At 53.6% G+C, this 22615-nt stretch overlaps 1 protein-coding gene across 7 annotated transcripts in view; it reads left to right on the top strand.

Annotated features, from left to right (window-relative positions):
* The window catches only part of DENND2B (DENN domain containing 2B), a 148818-nt gene that overhangs the window by 121641 nt on the left and 4562 nt on the right, over window positions 1–22615 (top strand). For all 7 annotated transcript variants that reach the window (XM_032359633.1, XM_032359635.1, XM_032359634.1 and 4 more), the window contains 11 exons: window positions 4760–4911; window positions 6367–6582; window positions 7500–7596; window positions 8171–8215; window positions 9181–9365; window positions 10802–10911; window positions 11133–11202; window positions 14014–14091; window positions 14681–14821; window positions 18504–18652; window positions 22278–22455. In XM_032359633.1, coding sequence (XP_032215524.1) covers window positions 4760–4911; window positions 6367–6582; window positions 7500–7596; window positions 8171–8215; window positions 9181–9365; window positions 10802–10911; window positions 11133–11202; window positions 14014–14091; window positions 14681–14821; window positions 18504–18652; window positions 22278–22455 — 1421 coding nt within the window. The remainder of the gene's footprint in view (window positions 1–4759; window positions 4912–6366; window positions 6583–7499; window positions 7597–8170; window positions 8216–9180; window positions 9366–10801; window positions 10912–11132; window positions 11203–14013; window positions 14092–14680; window positions 14822–18503; window positions 18653–22277; window positions 22456–22615) is intronic.

The raw sequence follows: 22615 nt of genomic DNA, 5'->3' as shown, positions 1-22615 counted from the left end.
GGGCCCTCGTTGCTGCACTATGAATGTCAGTTTCACTTTTGCCTGGGATTGAACAGTTCCCTGGACTTTCCAGGAGCCTTCTCTTCTGTTCTTGGCCCAGCCTGTGCTCTCTGAGCTTCAGGTCATTTTTGGTTCTGTTTGGATTAACCAACTCTTACCCTGCTTTGCTTGCACAGGGACAGACAAAGCTTTGTTTTGGGTGTGTGATCATGGGCTTGTGGGGGACAGGGAGCTCCTGTGTTAAATCTCCATCTTGGGGACCAGTTGATTGGATTGGAGTTGCTGGTCGGTTAGAGGTTGAGGTTTAGTTGGCCCAGAAATGAACATGTCTTCTCTATGATCAGTGGACTTGAACGAGAAGCCTTGGGGAATTTGTTGGACTCCCGCCCACATCAGGCATGACGCCTGGGGACCTGGGGTGGGATATTCCGAGACAGGCTGAGGTTTGTCCTGCTAATTTGCAATAGAGGGGTTCAAAAATAAAGTTACTGCCTTGCTGCTTCCTGGGTTGTTAATTCTCGCCTGTCCAATTTGACATCTGCCCCTGGAAGATGCTGCCGTCCCACAAAACCTTATAATCGTTTGCATTCTGAGGCTGACACTTAAAAATGCACCGAAGGAAGCAGCTTATTAGGGAGTTATGTGGAGTGGCCTCGGCGCCTGACCAGGGAGCCTGGACTGCATTCCTGCAGAGATTCCCACTCCCAGCAGCTAGTTGGGGCTGAGGGAGCGTTTCCAGGAACTTGAGCGGGATGGGAGCTGGGGATAGGGCCGGTCAGCTTGACTGCAAAGCTTTTGGAGCTTCTGCTCTCTCCGTCTTCTCTCACTTGTCCCCAGGCTGGAAAGTAGGAAGGCACAAAGGGTACCTAACAACACCAAGGCTGTAGGCTGGCCAGTTGGAGAAGGGTGTCCCGGCTTGGAGGGTAGGTAACAGTTGGCTCCTTAGAGCTCCGCATCTGATGTACTGTGTGTTGGCGGGGAGAAGGGGTGTGTTGGACCTTTATCCTGGCCCTCTCCGCTGCGTGAAGGAGGGGAAGAGGCTGAGCACCAGCACAAGCAGCTGGTTGGAACCAGGACAGGTTTTGACAGGGAAGCTACAGATCCTGTGCCCTAGCCAGGGCACGGTCAAGAAGCTTAGGATCCTGTGGAGAGAAATCCTCAGTGTCTGTGCACGTACACACCTCTTCCCTGACTGGTTCTTCTAGTTGTGCGTGTGTGAGTGAGTGCGGTTTGTTGTGTGTGGTTCATGACCAAAGGAGCTGTGGGGAGGAGCGGGGGCAGGGCTGGGTGGGGCTGGTTTCTTCCATCAAGAGGATCCCTATGCTAAGTTTGGGCTCTGACAAGCCCCTTTAAAAGAGTGCAAAGCAGAAATTCTTGGCGATGCCCTTGTTCCATATCTCATCAGCAAAGCTGGGAAGGGTTGAGACCTCTGGCTTCCCCAGCTGGGCTTGATGAGATGGGGCTGCTCAGGGTCTGGCTTCTGGGGAACAGGGCCTTCCTCTTCCACTCCTCTGCTCAAGCAGTCAGTGCGGATCGGCCTCCAGCAGTCCGTGTGGGTGGGAATGCAGGTGACCGTCTGGTGGTCTGCCAGGCTTCCTGTCTCCCATCTATGCCCCTGCTAACTCTTCACCATTTCTCTCCACTCAGCTGTAGCTGCTCTAGCCTTGCTGTGGCTTGCTCCCGGGAAGGAAGTTCTGAGCCCTATTCCACAGCCTCCTGCCTCTCCCAACTCTGAGCCATTGCTTTGGGATTAATTTTCTCCCAGCAGGTTCAGGTGTGGTTCGCCTTGGGGCCCACTTGGTATCTGCATATTATCCCCATCCCCTGGGCATCCTTATTACCTGGAAGGATGACAGGAAATATGTCCGTGAGACAGCTCCAGAACAGTGGCTGGGAATAATCTAGGACATGGAGGGTAGCAGGTGAACGAGGGCTGTGAGGGCCCAGCTAAGGCTGGGGAGGCAGGGCTTGGGCTGGGGCCAGCAGTCATTTCCTGGAGCGGTGATGAGTGGCCTGATTCTATCAGAGAGAATTTGAAACATTGCTGAAGAAAGAGGCTGGTGTTAAGGCTGGGAAGGCAGGAGGAACAGGCTTTTGAGCCTTTCCTGAAATTTTGTTTCCAGAGGCAACGTTAGTATTGAGACCCTGGTGTTCCCACCTGTTTCCTCCCAGGTTGTCTTCGATGTGCCTCAGTGTTGTGCAGCTATTACTTCCCTGGGCTTTGGTCTCCTACATCTTTTCCTTGGAGTGTTGGATTTTGTATCCATGTTCAAAGCTCTGATCCCGTGGGAAGAAAGGAGGAGAAGGAGAGAGGCAGGGAGAAGGAAGGAATGAAGCGAGTTTGCCTTGGGAGTCAGGTCATGGCACTCCCAATCTAGTAGAAAGTTTAGAAACATCTATCTAAACCAATGGTTCCTAACAGGGCAGGGGGGTGATTACATCCATCCAACCCATTAACCCATCCATCCATCCTTCCTTCCTTCCTTCATTCCTTCCTTCTTTCTGTCTTTCTGTCTTTCCATTGCTCCTTCCTCCCTCTGTGCCCCCTGCCATCCATCTATGCCTGCATTTATCCTTCTGCTCAGGGAACATTTGGCAGTGTCTGGAGACATTTTTGGTTCTTACAACTGAGGGGATGCTACGGTCATCTAGTGGATTGAGGCCAGGGTTGCTGCTAAGCATCCCACAAATGCGTAGGCGAGCCCACCACCGCAACAATCATCCAGCCCCAAACGTCAGTACTTTGGACGAACTCTAACCTAAAGCAGTTGAGACAGGGTCATCCTATTGATTCAGGGATGATGATAAGGACTCTGGCGGGTCAGCCATCCAGCCCAAGGCAGTCTGGATTTGATGAGCTTGTAATGAATGTTCTTCCTGCCCCCATCAGAACAGTGATGCTCTGGCCCCATTTCCCAGGGTCAGGAAAATTGTGTCCCGGCACTCTTGACTCCTGAATCCTCCTACCTCATCAATACAGGTCATATGTTGGAAACAGACCAAGAAGAACTGGGTGTCTCCTGCCTCCTCCCTAAGTGCCCAGAGTTGGGTAGGCTGGATGCCAGTTTTGATGCTTGGCTTCTAGAGCAGGGTTGCTGGCCGGCTCTGCTTAGTCAGGACTCTGGAATGGAGACCGGTCATCTTTCTAGCATGGCTGTGTTACAGGAAAACGTCTGCTCAGTTGCTGAGGACTCGGCTTGGTGCTGGGAATCACTTCATCCTGTCCCAGATCCTCTCTTGACCCGTTCTTGACTCACTTTCAAGAGATTTGTGTGGCTTCCCTGGTGGCTTGAGTAGGTGTGACAGAAATCTAACTTTCACACCTCTTCCTTCCCCCTACCTCTGCGAAAGCATTTCCTCAGTAGTTTTCCATGGTAGTAATAAGTAGATACCCCCAGTTTGGGGGGAATCTTGACTTTGGAAATTGAGAATTCTGTAAGCATATAGGGATTGGTTTTTCTCCTGTGTCGCATCCTAGGAAAGCCTACAGTCTCAGCGGCCTTATTTCTAGTCCTGTAGCTTTTTCCTCACCTGCTCTCCAAGAAGTGGTGTCTGAACTCCCCTGGGGTGTGAGGTACACCTGGGCATCTGCAGGCTCAGCGGTCACCGGCTTCCAACCCGCTGCGGAACAGGGAGAAGAGGAGTGAGCCCCGGTCTCTTTGTGTATGCTGCCCCCAGCAGAGGGTAGCATATATATGTTGGTCACCAGTTGCCTGGGTCCCCAGTCCCAGACAGGGATGTCCATGTGGCAGGGAGGATATGGAAAGATAAAGGAAGGGGAGCAGAGGGCCACATTCACTCTCATTGCCCACAGATCCGTGGCAGGAGGCACGTGGTGTTCTGAGGCGTAGAGAAGTCCAGGTTTGGGCTGCAGGGAGAAGGGCAGGTGCGTAGGGCTCTGGGATGGAGATGCTTTTACAGGTAGAGACTGTGCTTTCTGCTCCCTGAGATTGGCTGGCAGTGCCAGGATGGTGCCTGCTGCCAGGGATCTTAGCCATTCGTCCTGAGAAGCTCAAACTCCCCACCCTCACCTCTTTGGCAGGGATGGCTAGCAGGCCTTTCACACCTCCCCTGTGTCACAGCAGGAGGGCTTGTTACAAAAGGGGATTGAAGACCATTCTCTTATTGTAAGGCCAGTGGGGGAGGAAACAGTGACCCTGTAGTGAGAGTGCTGTCACTACTTGGCTTGCCCCTGTTCTGGTGTGGGGTTACCTGTGGACCAGATGGAAGAGCTGCCCTGAGAGTGTTGGTACATAGGACAGTCAGTGGGAGGGAGGCCTGCCAGCCCCCTGCTCCTTGTAGTTAGGTTTGTTCCTCCGTGCCCAGCCTCTGGAGTGGGTCCTCAGGGGGCATTTGCAGTAGGACAGCCGTGTGACCTCTGAAAGCCTTTCCTACCTTGAACTGTGCATCTCTGGGGCTTTCACAGCAGGAGGACTGGAGCTAAGGAATGAAGCCCGGTGTTGGCTTTGTCCTCTGGCTGGGCACAGGCAGGGTAGCTGAGCCAGTCTTGTGCAATCTCTGAATTTATAAAGCAGAGGCCAGACGAGGCTGAGCTGAACTGGGGGCGGGGGGTTTGCTTCTGGACTTGGAGCTGGGATCTGTTTGTAGCCTCCCCGCAGCAGACGGGCAGCTGTATGACTCATGAGCTGAAGGGCCAGGCAGAAGCCATTCTCTTTGGTTCACAGGAATTCTGCTTGTTTATTTGTGAGTGTGTTTCCTCCTTCCCTTCTCCTAGTCTCTGACTTCTCCCCCTCTGCAGGAGATCTGCCCAAGGAGAATCCATATGAGGATGTGGACTTAAAGAGCCGAAGAGCAGGACGAAAATCCCAGCAACTGTCTGAAAACTCCTTGGACTCTTTGCACAGGATGTGGGGTCCTCAGGACAGGAAGTACAACAACCCACCCACTCAGGTAATGGCAGCCCCGACTTGGGCCAACACAAGGGCCACAGTGGAGGCCTGTCCTGCCAGGGTGTGGGCCCGCTTCCACTCCCACTCTTTCCCTCACTAGTACTTGGCAAAGGAGGTGACCTCAGGGAAGAGCTCTGCATGCGGGGACTTCTGCCACGTTGAAATCCTGTGGGCACCCTGCCCTCCGTGCTCCCCTTCACTACTTGTGCTCTGCGCTGCAACACGAGCCCCAGCTGCCTCCTGTCCTGTCATTGCTCCTGCTCCCTTTCTGTGGGTAACAGGAAGACGGGACCCTGGTTGGAGTCTTGGTATTCAGCAGCTCTGGCAGAAATGATCTCAGTACTGACATTTGGGGGCCAGGCATAGGCCCAAGAACCAGATATGGAGAGCTAGATAGGTGTCTGCCAGACCTGGAGCCACTCATGTTGGAGGGAATGAAGACTGAATCGTCAAGAAAAGGGCTGATAGAAGGCAGGATGAGAAAAAAGGTGAAGAGTCCAAGGAGACTGTTAGACTCTAGCTCATTCTGGCCTTGTCCAGGGTGGACAGGGGGCAGGAGAAGGAGGCAGGAGGCGCTTTCTTGGACCTACCCAGGCAACTCTAATTCTCTTTGCAAATGGAGGGACCTGGACATTTTATAACATTGGCTAGAGAATACAGAGATGGTTTCTTCTGGCTTTGGAGTGATATAATCATTTTTACAAAAGATTCACCTTTCTCATGAGCTATGTTCAAACAGGCCCCCACTGAATGTGTGTGGCCAGCCTGACTGGGTGGGAGGAGGACCGGCTGAACAGTGATGAAGGATGATGCCAGGTGCAGAAAGTGGGTGGGAGGCGGGCTGAGTGGCCAGGGGTGCTGCCTTGCTAGCAGGCAGCGGGATCTGTGGAGAGTAAGGTGCCTCGGAATAAGGGTGCTGGCTTCGACCGAGGGAGTAGATCGGGGCTGGGGAGGGGCAGCTGCAGTGAAGGAGCCACCTGGCTGGGAGGCCCACCTTGCCAGGCTTTGGGAGTGAGAGCCCAGGGCCCTTATGTTCTGCCTAGAAAAGGTGAGCAGGGCCAGGCTGCTATGTGGATTATGGCCTCTGCTAAGGAAGCGTTTTAGGACTGGCTGTGGGAAGGAGATGACCTCCGTCAACCAGGCTGAATACTGAGCCAAGGCTAAGCCTTGTCCCAAAGCTCAGGAGGAGCCCCCAGAATTCCCGCTTGTCCTTCTCTTTCCACTCAGATGAGAGCCCAGGTTTTTAGCCTCTGTTTTCTTTTATCTGGTAGAGGTGGTTCGGCTTCCTTTGTGGAAGCCGTGTCTCATCTAGCCCTGACCTGCTGATGAGCAGCTGAGGTCTTACTAGAGGAAATCCAGGCAGAGGGAAATTCCAGGGTGGGATTCAGAGGAGCCAGGGATGCCAGCCAAGGCATATGTGCTGAAGCCCTCTCCCACGTCTTCTCCCCCGTACCAGCTCTCCCTGAAACCCAGCAGCCAGTCCCTGCGCAGTGGGAACTGGTCAGAAAGGAAGAGCCACCGGCTGCCGCGATTACCCAAGAGGCACAGCCATGACGACATGCTGCTGCTGGCTCAGCTGAGCCTGCCGTCTTCACCCTCCAGCCTCAATGAGGACAGCCTCAGCACCACCAGTGAGCTGCTGTCCAGCCGCAGGGCCCGCCGCATTCCTAAGGTAGCCTCCCCAGAGGGGCCACCCGGGGCTGGCTGGGCAGGTGGGCAGGCAGGTGGGCAGCTCTCTCCTCCTCTTCCTTCCCTAATCCAGGGCTGCTTCCTCAGTTCTCCTCGAATAAATTCTGGGCCCTTGCACTGGCCTTTCTTTTTCACGTGGTTAATCCCCTGTCTTATTAACAGAGATGCAATAAGGGGTTCGTGGGTGCACAGATGTTAGGGGAGGGACAGACTAGGGAGCACTCCTTGCCATTGAGTGACCGGAAGCCAGTCCTTTAGGAGACTCCCCGCTGGGGGAGTGTGCACTTGGAGATCTCTGTGTATACATAAACACTTCTAGGCTTTGAAGGGCCTAAGACTCAAACTTGAGTCTTTCTTTCTCCGACTCTCAGAATTGAGAGTTTTCAGCAATGAGTTGCATACACAGGCAGTCAGACCCAAATCCCCAGCCCAAAGCAGCAGGATTTAGCCAAATGGTATTTTTAGCCTGCAAACAATGCTTGGGTATATTGGGAATTAGCTCCTTCCTGTCGAGGCCCCAGGTTATAGCCTAGAGGGAAAGGCTCCAGTCCTTGTTCCTGTTATTACGTCTGAAGAGCTCTTTTGTCTCCGTTGGTTCAGTGACTCTAGGGACCCAGAAGCTCCCATCCTGTGTAGTTTGATCACAGTTCCTTCCTCTGGGGAGCTAAGTTTAACATTCTTGTGTAGGAGCAGGAGACCACTTAGGGGATGAGGGAGAGGAGAGCTACCGGCCATTCTGCACTTGGGGTCAGTGCAGCAGGGAGACCAGAACTGGGCCCCAGTGTGGGGAGGGCAGAAAGCATGCACCTTGAGGGAACAAATGGGCTACTAATCAGCCTTCTTAGAAATAGGGGCAGCTGGTGTTAGGGTTATCTCACATTCCCTGCTTTTCTCACCCAGCTTGTCCAAAGAATTAACTCCATCTACAATGCCAAGAGGGGAAAGAAGAGGTTAAAAAAACTGTCTATGTCCAGCATTGAGACAGCATCACTGAGAGGTAGGCCTTGATGTCTGAGTGGTTCAGGTATCGGGGGCCCTTGGGCAGTAGGAACAGTTTACCCTTCTGTGAGCCAATCCCAGGATCCTCCTGCCTTCTAGGAGGGTAGAGTCCCCCCAAGAAATGGCACATAGAAAGGGAGGGCCAAACAAGGAAGGAAGCCATGGGTTGGGTTAGTTCAGGCACTGGGCTGTGAGGCCCTGATGAGGGAGGTGGATGTGGGATTCTGGTTCTGCCAAAAGGAAAGGCCAGACTTACTGAGCACTGTGGTCTGTTTCCCATTTCAAATCTTGGCGTCCTGGGGGTAGTCCCTGTGATCCAGGCCTGTAGGCCTCTCTGCTGTCTCAGCCTCCAGCTCAGGCCTTCAGTAGCTTCTCCCCAGATCAGGACTGGATGGAGAGGGGTTTGTATAGCAATGAGCACCTGTGGTTTGAGCTCAGAGGGACCCTGGGCCTAGGGGGCCCAGAAGAGGTAGGATTCATCCCTTGTGAGAAGAGCTGGGAGAGGGGCCCAGGAAACATTGGCTGTGGAGCAGTGGCTCAGCAAGTGTGCACTCCTGCTGTTACTTTTACAGATGAGAATAGTGAGAGCGAGAGCGACTCTGACGACAGGTTCAAAGGTGAGGCCCGGAACCCCTTCCCAGCCCTGGCTGTAGAGTCACCCCCCATCCTCTGCACGTATAGTTCCCACGTCCCCAGTTGGCCTGCTTTGGAGGGGCCACAGGTAGGCAGGATAGCAGCTGACGGAGCAAAGAGCTCCAGGGAAGTCCCCTCCTACTGTGTGCAAGGCAGCATCGTGACGGTTGACCTCAGACAGCCGCCTTAACCTGGACTTCCCCAAGGTATTGTCCGTAAGAATTGGGTGTTGATTTGCCTGGTAAATGCTGCCAATCTGGAGGGTCAGAAGTGGGTTTAGAAGATTACAAGTACCTCTTCTGGCTTTAAGAATTGTGCCCGTCTGAGGAAACTGGTCCTCTAGAGGCATTGAGACTACTAACCCCCCATATCCACAGAGAGGACTGACGCCTCCCTGAAAAGGTTCTGGGAACTTCCCTTTCCAGCAGCCCTGGATGAATCTCTATTTTTTCTCTCCTGGGAAACCTGTCTAGACTTCCCTGGAGGGTTAAAGTCTATGGGAGCTAGCTCCCTTCTTCCATCCTCTACTGGTTCTCCCAGGGGTAGGGACAGGGACAAAAAGTCCAAGTCCAAGGACTCGGAGAGGGGCCCAGGATGAAGCCTTCATGGTGGTTCCTATCTTCTCCTGTTGGTACGAGGCAGGGGTAGGTGGGTGCCTGGGTTTTGCCTGGCTTAGGCAGTCCTGTCAGCCCCAGCCCAGCCTCCAGAAGGCCCAGAAGGCCTAGCACAGCAGCTCCCTGTGGCAGGGCAGGGCCTCTGCATAGGCGTAGACGCTTTGCTCCTGCCACTTCAGCCCCAGACCCAGCTGCAAGAGGTGGTTAGACCAGGCTTCTGCACTTACAGGTGGTCCACAGAGGCAAAGCCCGAGACTGGGGTTGGGGGGGGGGCGCTGATGTGGGGTCTGTGAGGGTCCAGTCTGCCTGTCCCCTGACATACAACCTGCCTGCAGCCCACACGCAGCGCCTGGTCCACATCCAGTCAATGCTGAAACGCGCACCCAGCTATCGGACTCTGGAGCTGGAACTGCTTGAGTGGCAGGAGCGGGAGCTTTTCGAGTACTTTGTGGTGGTGTCCCTCAAGAAGAAGCCATCTCGAAATACCTACCTCCCTGAAGTCTCCTACCAGTTTCCCAAGGTGAGGCCATCTCTCCCCCATCCCGCCCCTCCTCTGGCACCTTCTGTCTGCCTGGGCTATCTCTAGGGCAAGAGAGATCCTGTTCCTGCCATCGCCACTTACCTCGCAGTGACAGCCCCGAGCCTGGTGCCTGCCAGCTCGCTGGGGAGAGAGGCGTTCTGAGCCGTGGGTTTGGGCCAGTACTTGTTCAGAGGGTGAGGGCACAGAGAACACCTCTTAGTATGCTTAGAATAAAACCCAAATTGGTTATAAGGATGGCAAGGGGCCTGGTGCTTCTACTTTATTTCTCTTTTTTAAACTACTTTATTGAAACTTAATTCACATACTATATAATTCAGCTATTTAAAGTATACAGTTCAGGACCCCTGGGTGGCTCAATCGGTTAAGTGGCTGTCTTCAGCTCAGGTCATGATCCCAGGGTCCTGGGATTGAGCCCCGTATTGGGCTCCCTGCTCGGTGGAGAGTCTGCTTCTCCTTCTGCCAGCTCATGCTCTTTCTCTGTATACAATTTAGTGATTTTTAGTATATTCAGAGTTGTAAAATGAATATTAGAACATTTTTTTTAAAAGATTTTATTTTAGAGAGAGAGAGTGCAAGCAAGTAGGGGGAGGAGCAGATTGGAAGGTAGAGAGAGAGAATCTGAAGCAGACTCCGTGCCCAGCATGGAGCCTGGCACGGGGCTTAATCTCACAACCACGAGATCATGACCTGAGCCAAAACCAAGAGTTGGACGCTTACCTGACTGAGCCACCAAAGTGCCCCTAAAACATATTTTTATCACCCCAAATGGAAACTCTGTACCCTGTTAGCTGTCACTCCCCATCCCCCCACCTGCATTCCCTCTTACCACACCTTCCCTGCCCATCACCAGCCAGCCAGCCAGCCAGCCTGGCCTCCTTGCTCTTTGCCTCTGCCTGGAATGTTCTTTCTTTAGCTCTGCACATTGCTGCCGGCTCTTTTTCATTCCTCATTCTCTGCCCAGATAGTACCTCTTCCAGGAGATCTTTCCAGATACCTAAAGTATCCCTCCTCCTGCCCAGTTCCCTCTGTCACAGCACCCTATTTATTTCTTTTGTGGCAAGATCTCCTTTGGAGATTTTGTTGTCGATTGCTCACTCTCCTGACCAGAATGTGCAGGGACGGGGACCTTGTCCACTTTGTTTTCCATCAGTAGCCCTAGCATGTGACACAGGGCCAGGGGCCACATAGAAAAAGCGCTCACTTGGCACATACTGAATGAATAGATGATGACTCAGCTCTCTCCAGACCTCTCTGTAGGAATCGGGAATGGGGACATGATTGCTGAGGAGCATGCCAGTTGGTAGGATGCCATCTAGAGCTCTCAGGACAGGAGATCCTTCTCAGCTCCCCTCCCCTACCAACCAAGGATCCGTGTCTTCTCTTGTCTATCTCTCCCCATATTCCTCTCCCTGCAGCTGGACCGACCCACCAAGCAGATGCGGGAGGCAGAGGAGAGGCTCAAGGCCATTCCCCAGTTTTGCTTCCCTGATGCCAAGGACTGGCTTCCAGTGTCTGAGTACAGTAGGTGAGGCGTGGCCTGGTCTGGCTGAGGTGAGGCAGGAAGGGGACACAGCCTCCTTGCCTCCCACAGCAGGGGCAACTGCGTGGGACACACCCGAGTCCCAGCCTCCACTTTTACAGCAACCTAGCCCTTCTCCTCCTCCCTGGGAGGGCATTCCCTCTTCTTGGGTGCTGTTTCCTGGGTCCTCTGATCCTTCCCTGATGCCAGACCCCTCCCCGTTCCAGTGAGACTTTCTCTTTCATGCTGACTGGGGAAGATGGCAGCAGACGCTTTGGCTACTGCAGGCGCTTACTGGTGAGTAGGGCCATGTGGTCCTTGGGGGACTGGGCCACAGTGTGTATGTATGTGTGCGTGCATGTGCGTGTACACATGCACACGCACCTTCTTCAACTCTAGTTTGTGTGAGATTCTGCATTCTGCTTCCTTGTATGCTTCTTGAGGCCACCCTCAACACAGACAACATGTGCATACAGGCACACTGATGAGGCACTCCTGGAATGGCAGGACTCGGAGTGACCCTTCCAATCTAAGATAAACTGCACTACGAGGAGAGAGTGGATCACCTTCTACTGAGATGTCCTATGTTTTCAACTTTCCTACACTTTTTCTTCTCATTCATTTCCCTCGGGCTCTGGGGCCCTGGCTACTGAAGCCAGATTGCAGGATCATATCAACCCAGCAGCATACCTGGCCCATACCTGGCCAGCTGAGTGAGGAGGCATCCTGTCCATGGTCTGCTAGTGCTGGAGGCTGAGGAGGGACAGAGCAGTACCTTCTGTGGGATTCTGGGAGAGGTGCCTTGAACAGGTGAAAGGGAGGGTTTTGAAAGTATAAACCATGTTATATAGAAAGAAGCCCATGCCCATCTCCCTTCCCATTAGTCCTAGGAAGTAGGGATCCCCAGGTCCCCAGGTTCCCAGGTCCCCAGGCCTGGGAAGTAGTAGTAGTATCTTGAGGTAAGGTAAAGAGAGACTCCTGTGCACTTTCCTCTGGAATTCACTAGGGATGTTGTTGGTTTGGGGTGTCAGCAGTGTTTCAGGACTCCCATGCCTTAGTGGGACAAGGACTCACTAGATATCTAGCCAGTCTAGGGGTAGATGAGAAGGATCCTAGGCAAGGGCCATGTATAGCAGGGACCCCAGACAAAGGATTTTGGGCCATTCATTAATTCATTTATTCATTCATTCTGAAACACGTCCCATACTCCCACTGAGGGTCAGGCAACATGTTAAGTGCACCTAAAGAGGAGTTAGACTTGAATTCAATCCAATCCTCAAGAAAATTTAGATAGTCTAATAGAGGAGGTCAGCCTTTGAATGTAGAAGGGAAGACAAAGGGAATAGGCTATTATTTAGGACCTATTGTGTTCCAGGCTAGACGCTTTAAGTATGTCATCTTCTTGAATCCTTATAGTAGTTCATGAAGTAGTACTATGTCAGTTTCTGTAGATTAAGAAATTAAGACTTGGGGGGAATAACTGCCCAGGATCACACAGCCAGTGAAACACAAGCCGGGGTTGACTCTAAGTTCTTTAACACTAGGTCTGATACTCTTGGATCGCCCCAGAGGGTAGTCTGGGAGAAGGGATATTTGGATAGTGACTGCCCGGTGAGCAGGACTAAGGGGATGTGGGGCAATGCAAATGCCAGGTGGGGAGCCAGGCAGAGGCCAGCTTGTCACAGGTTCACCTGTGCCCAGAGAGGAGCATTCCAAGGACTGCTTTTGCAGGAATAGTGATGGAGCAGAGCTGCTCCTTTGTAGCGGGCCTGCCGCCCCCAGGGAAGAGCATGTTTGTCCTGGCGTGCTCGTGCTCAGAGAGGGCCTGGGCTGGGTCCCTGCCAAGGGGGCTGGCACTAGCTCGGCATTCCTGCAGATTGGACACAATGATTCTAACCCAAATCCCACATACTTGATTTAATCACTTGGGGCTTTAGGGGAGGCGGGGGAGAAGGAAAGAGAGAGGAGTGAGTTTCAGGCCTAATATGGACAAAAACAGATTCTGCCTTCTCTTTAGATCTGTGACGTGTGGCCAGCAGGTTTGGAAACTGAAATAGACCCATCTGCATTTGCTTAGCGGCCTGCGTGAGGGGCCAGCACCTGCTGCTCTGCTCCCTCCCTACTTGGCCTTGCCAGGCACTCGGGCCTCGGAGCCAGAGGCAGCCACAGCCACAGAGCCCTGCCAGCCCCTGGCTGGAGAAGTAGACTCCTGTGGCCTCACCCCAACCCACATTTGGGGGCTCCAGGCCTGGGGCGCTCTTAGTGCACATCTCCTCCAGCCATTCACTTTGCCAATCCCCTTTTTTCTTTGTTCTCCTCTCCTAGCATACCTCTGTTCTATGTCTTTGTGTCCCTTTCCCTTCCGTCGGGTCAGAAAGCAGCATGCGTTAGAGGTGAGACAGTAAATCTGAGGCCAAAACAGACTCCTGGATCTATGACTTTTAGATGCATGCCCTTGGCAATGGCTCACTCTCTTTGTGACTCAGTTTACTCATTCTACAAAACGCAGGTGGTAGTGCCTGTGCACTACCTCTCACAGGCAGTTTTAGAGTACTAAGCCTGGGCCTCAGATATGGTAGGCTTTCAACAAATAGTAGTTTGCGGCTCTTATCCATGTTCAGTTTGTCTTGCTATAATAGGGTGGATTAAGGAAGGGAGGTAAGGAGAACCTAGAATGGGGCTGTTTTACAGAATGTTCCCTGTGAGGGATGGGGGACTCCGTGGCTTGCTCCGAGGAATGTACACAGGTTCCGCTCATGACCACTGCATCCTCTGGATTCCCAGCCTTCACCTTGTAAATCCACAAATCACCCTATAGCTTCTGCCGGGCTGCTTCCTTCTTCACCAGCCTCTGTCAGCGTCCTCCTGGGAGGAGCTCAGCAGGAGTCTGGAACCTTGGGCTGGAAGACCCAGTGGAGGCTAGAGCCTTCCCTTGGAGGGTGTCAGCCTTTCCTCTGGGGGCTTGGTTGAGTAGCGGTTAGAAGAGGCTTGCTATCATCCACTAGAAGATCAGTCCTTAGTCCTCCGTTCCCCGGGAAAAGGAGCCAGATGTAGTAATTGTGGCTTCTCTGTATCTGTCTGTCTCTCCTCCTCCTCGTCCTGACCCAGCCGAGTGGGAAAGGGCCTCGGTTGCCAGAGGTATACTGTGTCATCAGCCGCCTTGGCTGCTTCGGCTTGTTTTCCAAGGTAAGAGGGCTGTGGCTTACTTCCCTCCCCTTTCCCCAGCTGACAGCTCCCACAGGAATATCTGTGGCCAGCTCAGATGAGAAAACCACCTGTGTGTGCGAGCGAGCGAGCGAGCGAGCGAGCGGGCGGGTGTGAGCAAGAGAATGCAAGAGCAAGCCCAGGGAGCTCGTGGACTCCTTCCTCTTCCCAAGCCTGGCTCCCCATCTGGCCAGCTGGCATCTCCCCAGCTCCTGTGCCAGCGTGGTCTGCCAGTGTCACAGTCCACTCTGAGCCCTGGGTAGAGCCAGAGTCCTTTGGGAGAGAGAGTCCCCTTGGGGAAATCAGGTGCCCAGGGACCCGACTCGAGAGTGGCGTTTCATTTACCCACCTCCTGGGTGTGGGGCAAGCACAAGTTAGTGAGCAGAACAGTCATCGAGTGCCAAGGGAAGCAGGAAGGCTAGAGTGTAAAGCTGCTGGCGAGATAGCCCTCCTGTCCCCTAGCTTTTGGGCCCAGCTGGTCAGATGCCAGGCTGCCCTGTTCTCTGCCCAGGAGGTAGGGAAGGGCAGCGCCTGACACCCTTCCTCTTCCGGCTGCTGGCCGTGGGCACAGGTCTTAGATGAGGTGGAGCGCCGGCGTGGGATCTCTGCTGCCTTGGTCTATCCCTTCATGAGAAGTCTCATGGAGTCACCCTTCCCTGCCCCGGGGAAGACCATCAAAGTGAAGACGTTTCTTCCAGGTGCTGGCAACGAGGTAGGGATTTCTGCTGCCTCTTCTCTCAGACTGTGGATGGGGCCTGGAGGACGGCCTGCCTGGCCAAGGCTGCAGTCCCTGGGAGGGGCAGAGCACGGCCCCTTCCTCTCTCACCATGTGTGTATAGCTAATCAGTCAGGACTGGAAAAGTGAAGGACAGAACTGTCAATGGGGCCTAACTCCCCACAGCTCCTAGGGGGCCTTCCCTGACCTGCTTGGACTTGACTGCATTCCACCTGCCCACCTTTTATTCATTCATCAACTATTTACCGACAGTGCTCTCTCACAGTCAGGGATGGCGCCAGACCTTGGAGCAGCCATGAGGTTGAAGTGGGCCACAGCTCTGTCCCTGTGTTCATCATCTCATGAGAGAGACCAATGTTAAATACATGTGTCTGCTTTTAAGTAGATAATTCCTGAACTTTTTAAGTGCCAAGTGAGCATGGGAGTGAGAGTATGTGACGGGTGACCTAAAACCTGCTTTAGGGGGCCCGGGAAGGCCCCCTCTGAGGAAGTGACTAAGATTAGTAAAGTCAGCTAAATGAAGTGGGGGAGGGAGACTGTAAGAGAAGGGTGTGGATGGGAGAAGGTTATTCCAGGTGGAGAGGGAACAGCTCCTGCAAAGGCACTAGTTGGAAGAGTGACAAGGAACTGATAAAAGGCCAAGATGGTTAAAAGGGTGTGAGCAGGGCAGGATGGGCAGCGAGGGCCACATCACAGTGTGCCTGCTAGGCCGAGTTAAGGATTTTAGAGTTTATCTAAGCAGGGTTATAAGATCTGAGATATATTTTTAAAAGCTCACTGTGGCTGCTCTGGAGATCACGGATTGGAGTGAAGGCAGGAGACCAGCTAGGCTCCTGTACGGAAGTGCAGACAGGAGATGATAGTAGCTTGGATTAAGGTGTGGTAGAAAAGGTGAGAAGTAGGTGGATTAGAGACACATTTTAGAATGAGGATCAGAGTACTTTGTGTTGAGTGGAAATATGGAGTAAGTATTAGGGAGATTTTTAAGGCTAATCCCAGCCTTTTGGCTCGAGTGACAGGGTAGCTGCCGGCCTGCTGCCTATGGAGGGAGTGGGCTCTGAGGAGGAAGCGGGAAGGTGGATTTTGTACGTGTTACATTAAAGATACCTGTGTGGCGCCCAAGATAAGATGTTTCATAGCAGAAAGGATAGAAAAGGAAGAGAAGAGAGCCTGGGCTCGGTCCTCCTCGGACTTGGGGAACGCCCAACATCTGGGGATCCTGCAGAAGGGGAGGAGCAACCCCCAGGAGGGAAAAGACAGGAGGCTGAGGTCAGGATGGGGAATGGCCAGCTGCCTTGACAAGACTAGATCTTGGGGGAGCAGGGATGGAGGGGCCCAGATACCCGAGTGGAGTGAGTTGAGAAGTGAAGAGGGGTGAGAAAGTGGAAATAGCTTGTACAGACTTCTCTTCAAGAGGCTCAGTTGTGAAGAGGACTAGGGAAGGGGGCAGTGATTGAAAGGGGGAGTTTGTCGGAGATGGTCATCTGGAGGCTGGTGGGATTGGCCCCAGTGGAGGCAGAGGTGAAAGCAGATAGTCAGGAAAGGGAGGGAACAGTCAAACTGTGACCCAGGAGGTGGCGGGGCTGTGGGATCCAGGGAGGGACTGGCTTCAGTTGGGAGAGACGGGCACTTCCTTGTGTGATGGCAGGGAAGGGCCAGGGCTGGTAGATTCTGGCTTCTACCTGATGGCTTTGGTTTTCTCAAAATGGAAGAGAAGGTCATCCTCTGAGTGAGAGGTAGATGTTGGGCTTCAGGAGAGGGAAGAAGAAATGACTATTGTTGCAGAGAGCAGGAGAGGGTCTGACTAAAGAAACACGGGATATGCTGGGAGTGGCGCGAAGGCCATTTCAGGGCTTTCCTTCAGCCTCTTTTCTCCCACCCTCCTTTGGAGGGACTTTAGGCTTCTTGAGAGTACTGGCGCAGGCTGATGGCTGGCCCTGCCCTGAGAGCCCAGCAGCTTGCCTGGGAGACCTTGAGATGGCCTCGCCCTCACCAGCCTCACTTCTCATCACTCTAACTTGAATTGCTTACTGCCACTGAAACTTGCTTCGTTTTGCCTTGAACACTCTTCCCTTCTCTCCTGGACGGCCCAAATGAAGTATTTTGTGCTCTGACCCACCCCCCACCCCCTGCCGCCCGCCGCCGCCGCCATGAAGACACGAATCATGGCTTCCTCCATCTTGGCACCAGTGTCACAGCTGTGGTTGTTTAGACTCAGTCAGCCCCACTGGACTGTGATGCTTGAGGGCAGGGATGCATGAGAAGAGGTCCTATAGGATGCTTCTGGGAATTCTTATACCCTGGAGGGAGCCAGGACTCCAGGGGTGGTAGGAGCATGGCGCTATGCTACAGAGCCAGGCCTTTTGGACTGTGTGTAGGCTCTTGGGGGTGGAGGGGTGTGGGGGAGCCTCACTGTAACTTCTTGGGGCTAGGACAGGGGCTCATACAGAGGGCTCTGTGTCCCCATGGTGTGGGTTTCCCTCAGGCCACATTCTGGGAGCATTTTGGGTGAGTGTGGCATTGTGCTCATCACTGGGCCTTCTAGGAGGTCACCGGTGGTGGGAAAGGTAGTATCCGCTGATTGCGAGGGCACCTTGTACCCATTTTGCTGCTTCTCTGGGAGCCAGAGGAATTGAATATTGAGCTAGGAGTTTGAACTCCCCTTGCTTAGACCCTGAGGAATAAATGAAATGATAGGGGCGAAAGCCCCTGGAAAAGAGCTCTGACGCCCTGGGCTCTATGAGGGAACCCATTTCTCACCCTGCTTAGCAGGAGGCCTAGACACCCTTACTGCCCACAGGCACTGAGAGACCAAGGAGAACACGAAGCAGGCCCCTATGGCAGCTGCTTTGGCCTGGCCTGAGCTCCCGCAGTTCCTCCTGCTCTCACTGCTAGGGTCAGTTGCTACCCTTCACGCTCAGGACCGCCTCCAGGGAAGTGACTTTTTGTGCCATAGCACCGACCTTGGGAGTGGCCTTGCACCCCCTGGAGGGCGGATGGCTAGGTCTGGCCCCGATAAAGTCCTGCTTCCTGGCACGGTGGTGGAGTAGCCAGCCTTTTCCTTGTGTTTTCCTTGTCCCTGGCACAGAGATTAGATGGCTCATGGAGATAGAGGCCAAAAGAGTAGCAAAAACGGGACCTCTGGAAGGAAGAGGGAGAGGACATGGTGACAAGGACACTAGCATTGCCTTCTGAGAGATGGCAGTCAAGGGATACGGAGATGCTGCTCTTCCTGTGGCCGGGGGAGCAGCAATGGAATCTGGTCAGCATGGGCGCCAAGACCTCTACTGAGGGGATGGACCTGGGCGCAGGGAGTACCCCACAGATAGAGCTGTGTGGTTTCCTCATTCTCCTTATCTGTAAGAGCAGCCACCTCTCCTCTTCCTGTGAGCCCGATGGATGGCTCATCAACTGCTTCCCCCCGGAGCCGCCTCTACATTCCAGTTATCCCTCTTGCCACAGGCTAAGTGTCTGAGTACTGTGGGAACAGAGCTGTGGTCTGAGAGGAGACGGAGACTGGGTCTTACTGTACAGTGGGGTAGATTAGAAACCTGGAAAAAGAAGAGAGAGAAACCCACTGCCCTTCACTTTGTGTAGGACCTGGGAGGCACACCCACCTCGCCTGCCTGGACCCACTTTCCCCCTTGCTGTCCTGCAGGTGTTAGAGCTTCGGCGGCCCATGGATTCCCGGCTGGAGCACGTGGACTTCGAGTGCCTCTTCACCTGCCTCAGCGTGCGCCAGCTCATCCGAATCTTCGCCTCGCTACTGCTGGAGCGCCGAGTCATTTTTGTGGCAGATAAGCTCAGGTAAGGCCCAGCAGGACAAGGTGAAGAAGGGAGAGGACACGTCCGCTGATCTGACTTGTACTTATGAGCCCTGCTATGTGCCAGCCGCTGTGGTGTTGGTGTGGCAGGATAGAGAACCCAAGGGAGGACTTAGCCTGAGGGAAGAGGTGGGGACATTTGTTCTTTGGCCCAGCCAAGAGGGTGCAGATGCAAACACATGGATATGGAGAGAGGTAGAGTAAGGAGATTTCTGGCTGATGGTAGGACTTCCTGTGGAGGAGGAGGCAGGGTTGTCTCTGTGGAATGTGGGGTTGGAGGAGAGTGATGAGCTCTTAGGCAGAGCCACTTGAGGAAGGGGCAAGAGCGCTGACTAGGGTTTGGAGGAGCGCTGAGCCCTGCAGCGAGGAGCCGGTTAGGGCATCACCTGGAGAAGGCACCTGGAGATTTGTGGAGAAGGTCAAGGGGAGGTATTGAGGGTGCCAGGGAGGAGAGTGGTTGCAGGAAGGTTGGCCAGTCAGACTAGGAGAGGGAAAAGATGTCCAGGGACAGGAGGTGCCCATGAGGCAGGGGAGCTTGTTTAGAAGGAATAGGAAAAGAGCTGGGTGGATCCTGGGTCTTGGTCTGATATGTTGGCATTTATGATTTTAGAGGCAGAGGAGTTTCAGATGCCAAGATCTGGCTGTGGCTATGGGAGGGGGTGGTAGAAGGGTCACAGAACATGAGGCATTATGAAAAGAGTTGAGCTCTTCTAGGCAGTCAAGATCCATAAAAGAGTGTCTCAGTCTCCTCAGGCTGCTATAACAAAACACCATACCGGGTGGCTTGTAAACAATCGAAGTGTATTTCTCACAGCTCCAAAGGATGGACATCCAAGCTCAGGGTGCCAGCGTGGATATGTTTTTTAAGGGCCTGCTTCCAGGCTCATAGCCAGAGCCTTTTCATTGTCGTAGAAGGAGCCAGGGAGCTCTGTTGGTCTGTTTTATAAGCACATGAATCCCATTCATGAGGGCCCCACCATCATGACCTAAGCACCTCCCAAAGTCCATGACCTCATATTTGGGGTTTAAGATTTCCACACAGGAATTTTGGAGGGCACAAATACTTAAACCACGGCATAGAGTGTATGTGGGGAGTGGACAGGAAAGTAGAGGATGAGATCTTGGCAACACGTTGTGTATTTTTTTTGGTCAAAGAATCCATCACAGGAAGAAGTTTCTTGAGAATGGTGGAGTTAATTCAGTCACTTGGACATTTATTAACCCACCTGCTCTATGCCACACCATATGCCAGGTGCTGATAGGAGGGGCAGAAAAGAAAAATCCTCTTGCGGTTTGGTCATCAGTAGGGCCAGGCTCCCTGGGGTCTTCCTTTCTGTCTGTGTGAGGGGCTACTGAGGGGAGCAGGAGAAAGGGACTCCAGAATGCCATCTCGGGGCACTGGGGCAGGATGCCAGGCCCACCCTTGGTCCAGGAGAAGGAAAAGGAGGAAATGCCAGGGCTGCTGACTTTTCCAGAGAAGGCCTGCTTTAGAAACGAAAACGGTCCCTCGCTTCCCACCCCAGCCTCAGTGTTTCATAGTTGTGTGTCTTGTGGTCTGTCAAGAAGGGGCTCAGCCTGGCAGCTGGAAAAAGTCAAGGACAGCGGCCCCGTGGAGCCTTTGTCTGCTGCCTCCCTGCCACCCATGTTCATTCTTCCTCATCAAGAGAGCCTGGCCAGACCGTGGTGTCCCTACCAAAGCCTGGACCCGAGGTTCCTTTTTTGTGAAGGTTCCATTCCCTCACTCGGGGCTTCCTCTTTGCCGCCCCCACGCATAGCCCAGCTCCACGAGGGCCCTGAATGCAGCTATTGTTTCCTTTGGCTGCTCCTGCCTCTGAACACATTCCTGCACCATTCTGGAAGGAAAATACCCCAGGGCTCTGTTCTTTGCCGGGCTCAGCATTCAAGTTCTGCCACTCTTGGGTCTAAGAAAAGATACCCACCCTCCTCAGGGTCTGCCTGTGACTAGAGAGGGGCAGGGTAGGCAATCCAGTGATGGCACCAGGCCTGGACTGGGTCAGGGCTCAGTGAGTCCAGCCATCTCATGTCCTGTTGCTTACATTTTAGGTTGTCCACAAATCCTTTGTGCCTCCAGGTCTAGTTTTGATGTCTGAGTATATGGAAGTGTGCACCGTGTATGTGTACAGGTTCTGCAGTGATCAGCCCCAGGAGCTGTACAAAACCTTCTGTCTCCAAAGAGCCAGGCCCATTGGAGGGGAAGGTGGAGATCAGTGTGTCCCTCACCCTGAGACAGCCCTTTCCTAGATCTTTTCCAGATGGCTCTCCTTGAGGTGTGGGGAACTGCTGTCCCCAGGGGAAGGGCTGTCAGAGCCAGGACACCTGTGTCTCTGCCTCAAGACCCAGCACTATTTTAGGCATCTCTAGGGTGACAGGACAGCCAAGCAAGGCACTGGCTGACGAAACACTTGTGAACATCCACAGGTCCTTCAAGAAAAGGGGATTTGTTTCTGTCATGGGTTGGAACCATGTTCTCTAACTGAGGGGGCATTATTCAGGAAAGGGGGCGAATTCCTGCTGGAGGTGATCCTGTAGAGTCTATTGTGGCTAATAGGTGGGACCAATAGAGGCAGAGGGTCAGAGTGGGAAAGTCAAGCTTAAAACTGAACTTGACCGTGGCCTTTGACTCCCCATCTACAATATGATCCCTAGGGGAGGGCCTTTGATTCTCTTCCCAGCAGATGTGTTGTTCAAGCCAGGTGTGTCTCCTGTGTCTACTAGTGCCCCACACCAGCCCTCAACACACATGGGGCATGTACACTCACTTCTGCTCCCACTGGCTAGCACCCTGGAGGTCTTCCTTCCCTCTTGCATTGGCCATTCTGCTTAGATAGCTGGTCCTGGAGTGCTGCTAGGTCTAGACGCCTGGAGCCCCCTCTAGGCGGAGAGAGGAATGACCCCACTGAGACTGTAGACTATCTTTTGGAGCCTGCGAAGAAAGATGGGTGGGGGTGCCTTTTCCCAGCTTGGTAGGAGTGGTGCCGGGCTCCTCACCTCAGTCAGTGGTCCTCAGACCACTTTTTGCGATTACAGAGAGGAAGGGTTGGATAGACGGCAGAGTAGTCAAGTGACATGGGACTGGGAGATAGGACAGTTGGTTGTGTCCTGGGTTGGCCACTTATGAAACGGACCCTTCGTATCTGTAGGCCCAGCTATAAAAGGTAGACCTGGTAAGACTACCTCTGACGGCCTTCCAGCTCTTGCATACTCCGAATATGGATCAACTCTTGCTCCCCTTACCTTCATGTTCCCTGGCTTGAGCTGTTACTTCCCCACCAAGTTAGGCCTGTCTGTGCATTAGGGTGGCCATTGCGGGTATGTATGTGAGTCGTTTGTGAGTTTAAGCTTTACTGTATATCTTCATGGCTGTTCCTAGGTCAAGTCCCAAAGAAGGTTGGTGGTACCAGTGTCCTTGGGGCCCTGAGCAGTGGGAATGTGGGGGCTTCACCAGTCTGCAGGGTCAGATCCTGACCTGAACTCCATTAGCACTTCTGTTGCACTGGGAAGCTTAACCTATAAAAGGATGTTCTAACTCCCATTCCCCAAAGGTGCTAGGCCTGGGCTCAGGTGCTTTGTCTCTGTCTGTCTACCAGTACACTCTCCAGCTGCTCCCATGCCGTGGTGGCCTTGCTCTACCCCTTCTCCTGGCAGCACACCTTCATTCCTGTCCTTCCGGCCTCCATGATTGACATCGTCTGCTGTCCCACACCCTTCCTGGTTGGCCTGCTCTCCAGCTCCCTCCCCAAACTGAAGGAGCTGCCCGTGGAGGAGGTGGGCCATTGTCTGGGGGACCAGCTGGGTGAGGGATGGAGGAATGAAGGGACCGAAGGAACAGAATCTCCCAGGAGGGAGGGAGGGGTGGAGGGGGAAAGGAAGGGACCAAGACCACTGGAATCTTCTCACTTGTGGCCTCCGGGCCTCTCTGCCCGCT

The sequence above is a fragment of the Mustela erminea genome, chromosome 9, assembly GCF_009829155.1.
Source record: "Mustela erminea isolate mMusErm1 chromosome 9, mMusErm1.Pri, whole genome shotgun sequence".
NCBI lineage: Eukaryota > Metazoa > Chordata > Mammalia > Carnivora > Mustelidae > Mustela > Mustela erminea.
This window is presented reverse-complemented; position numbering and strand designations above follow the sequence as displayed.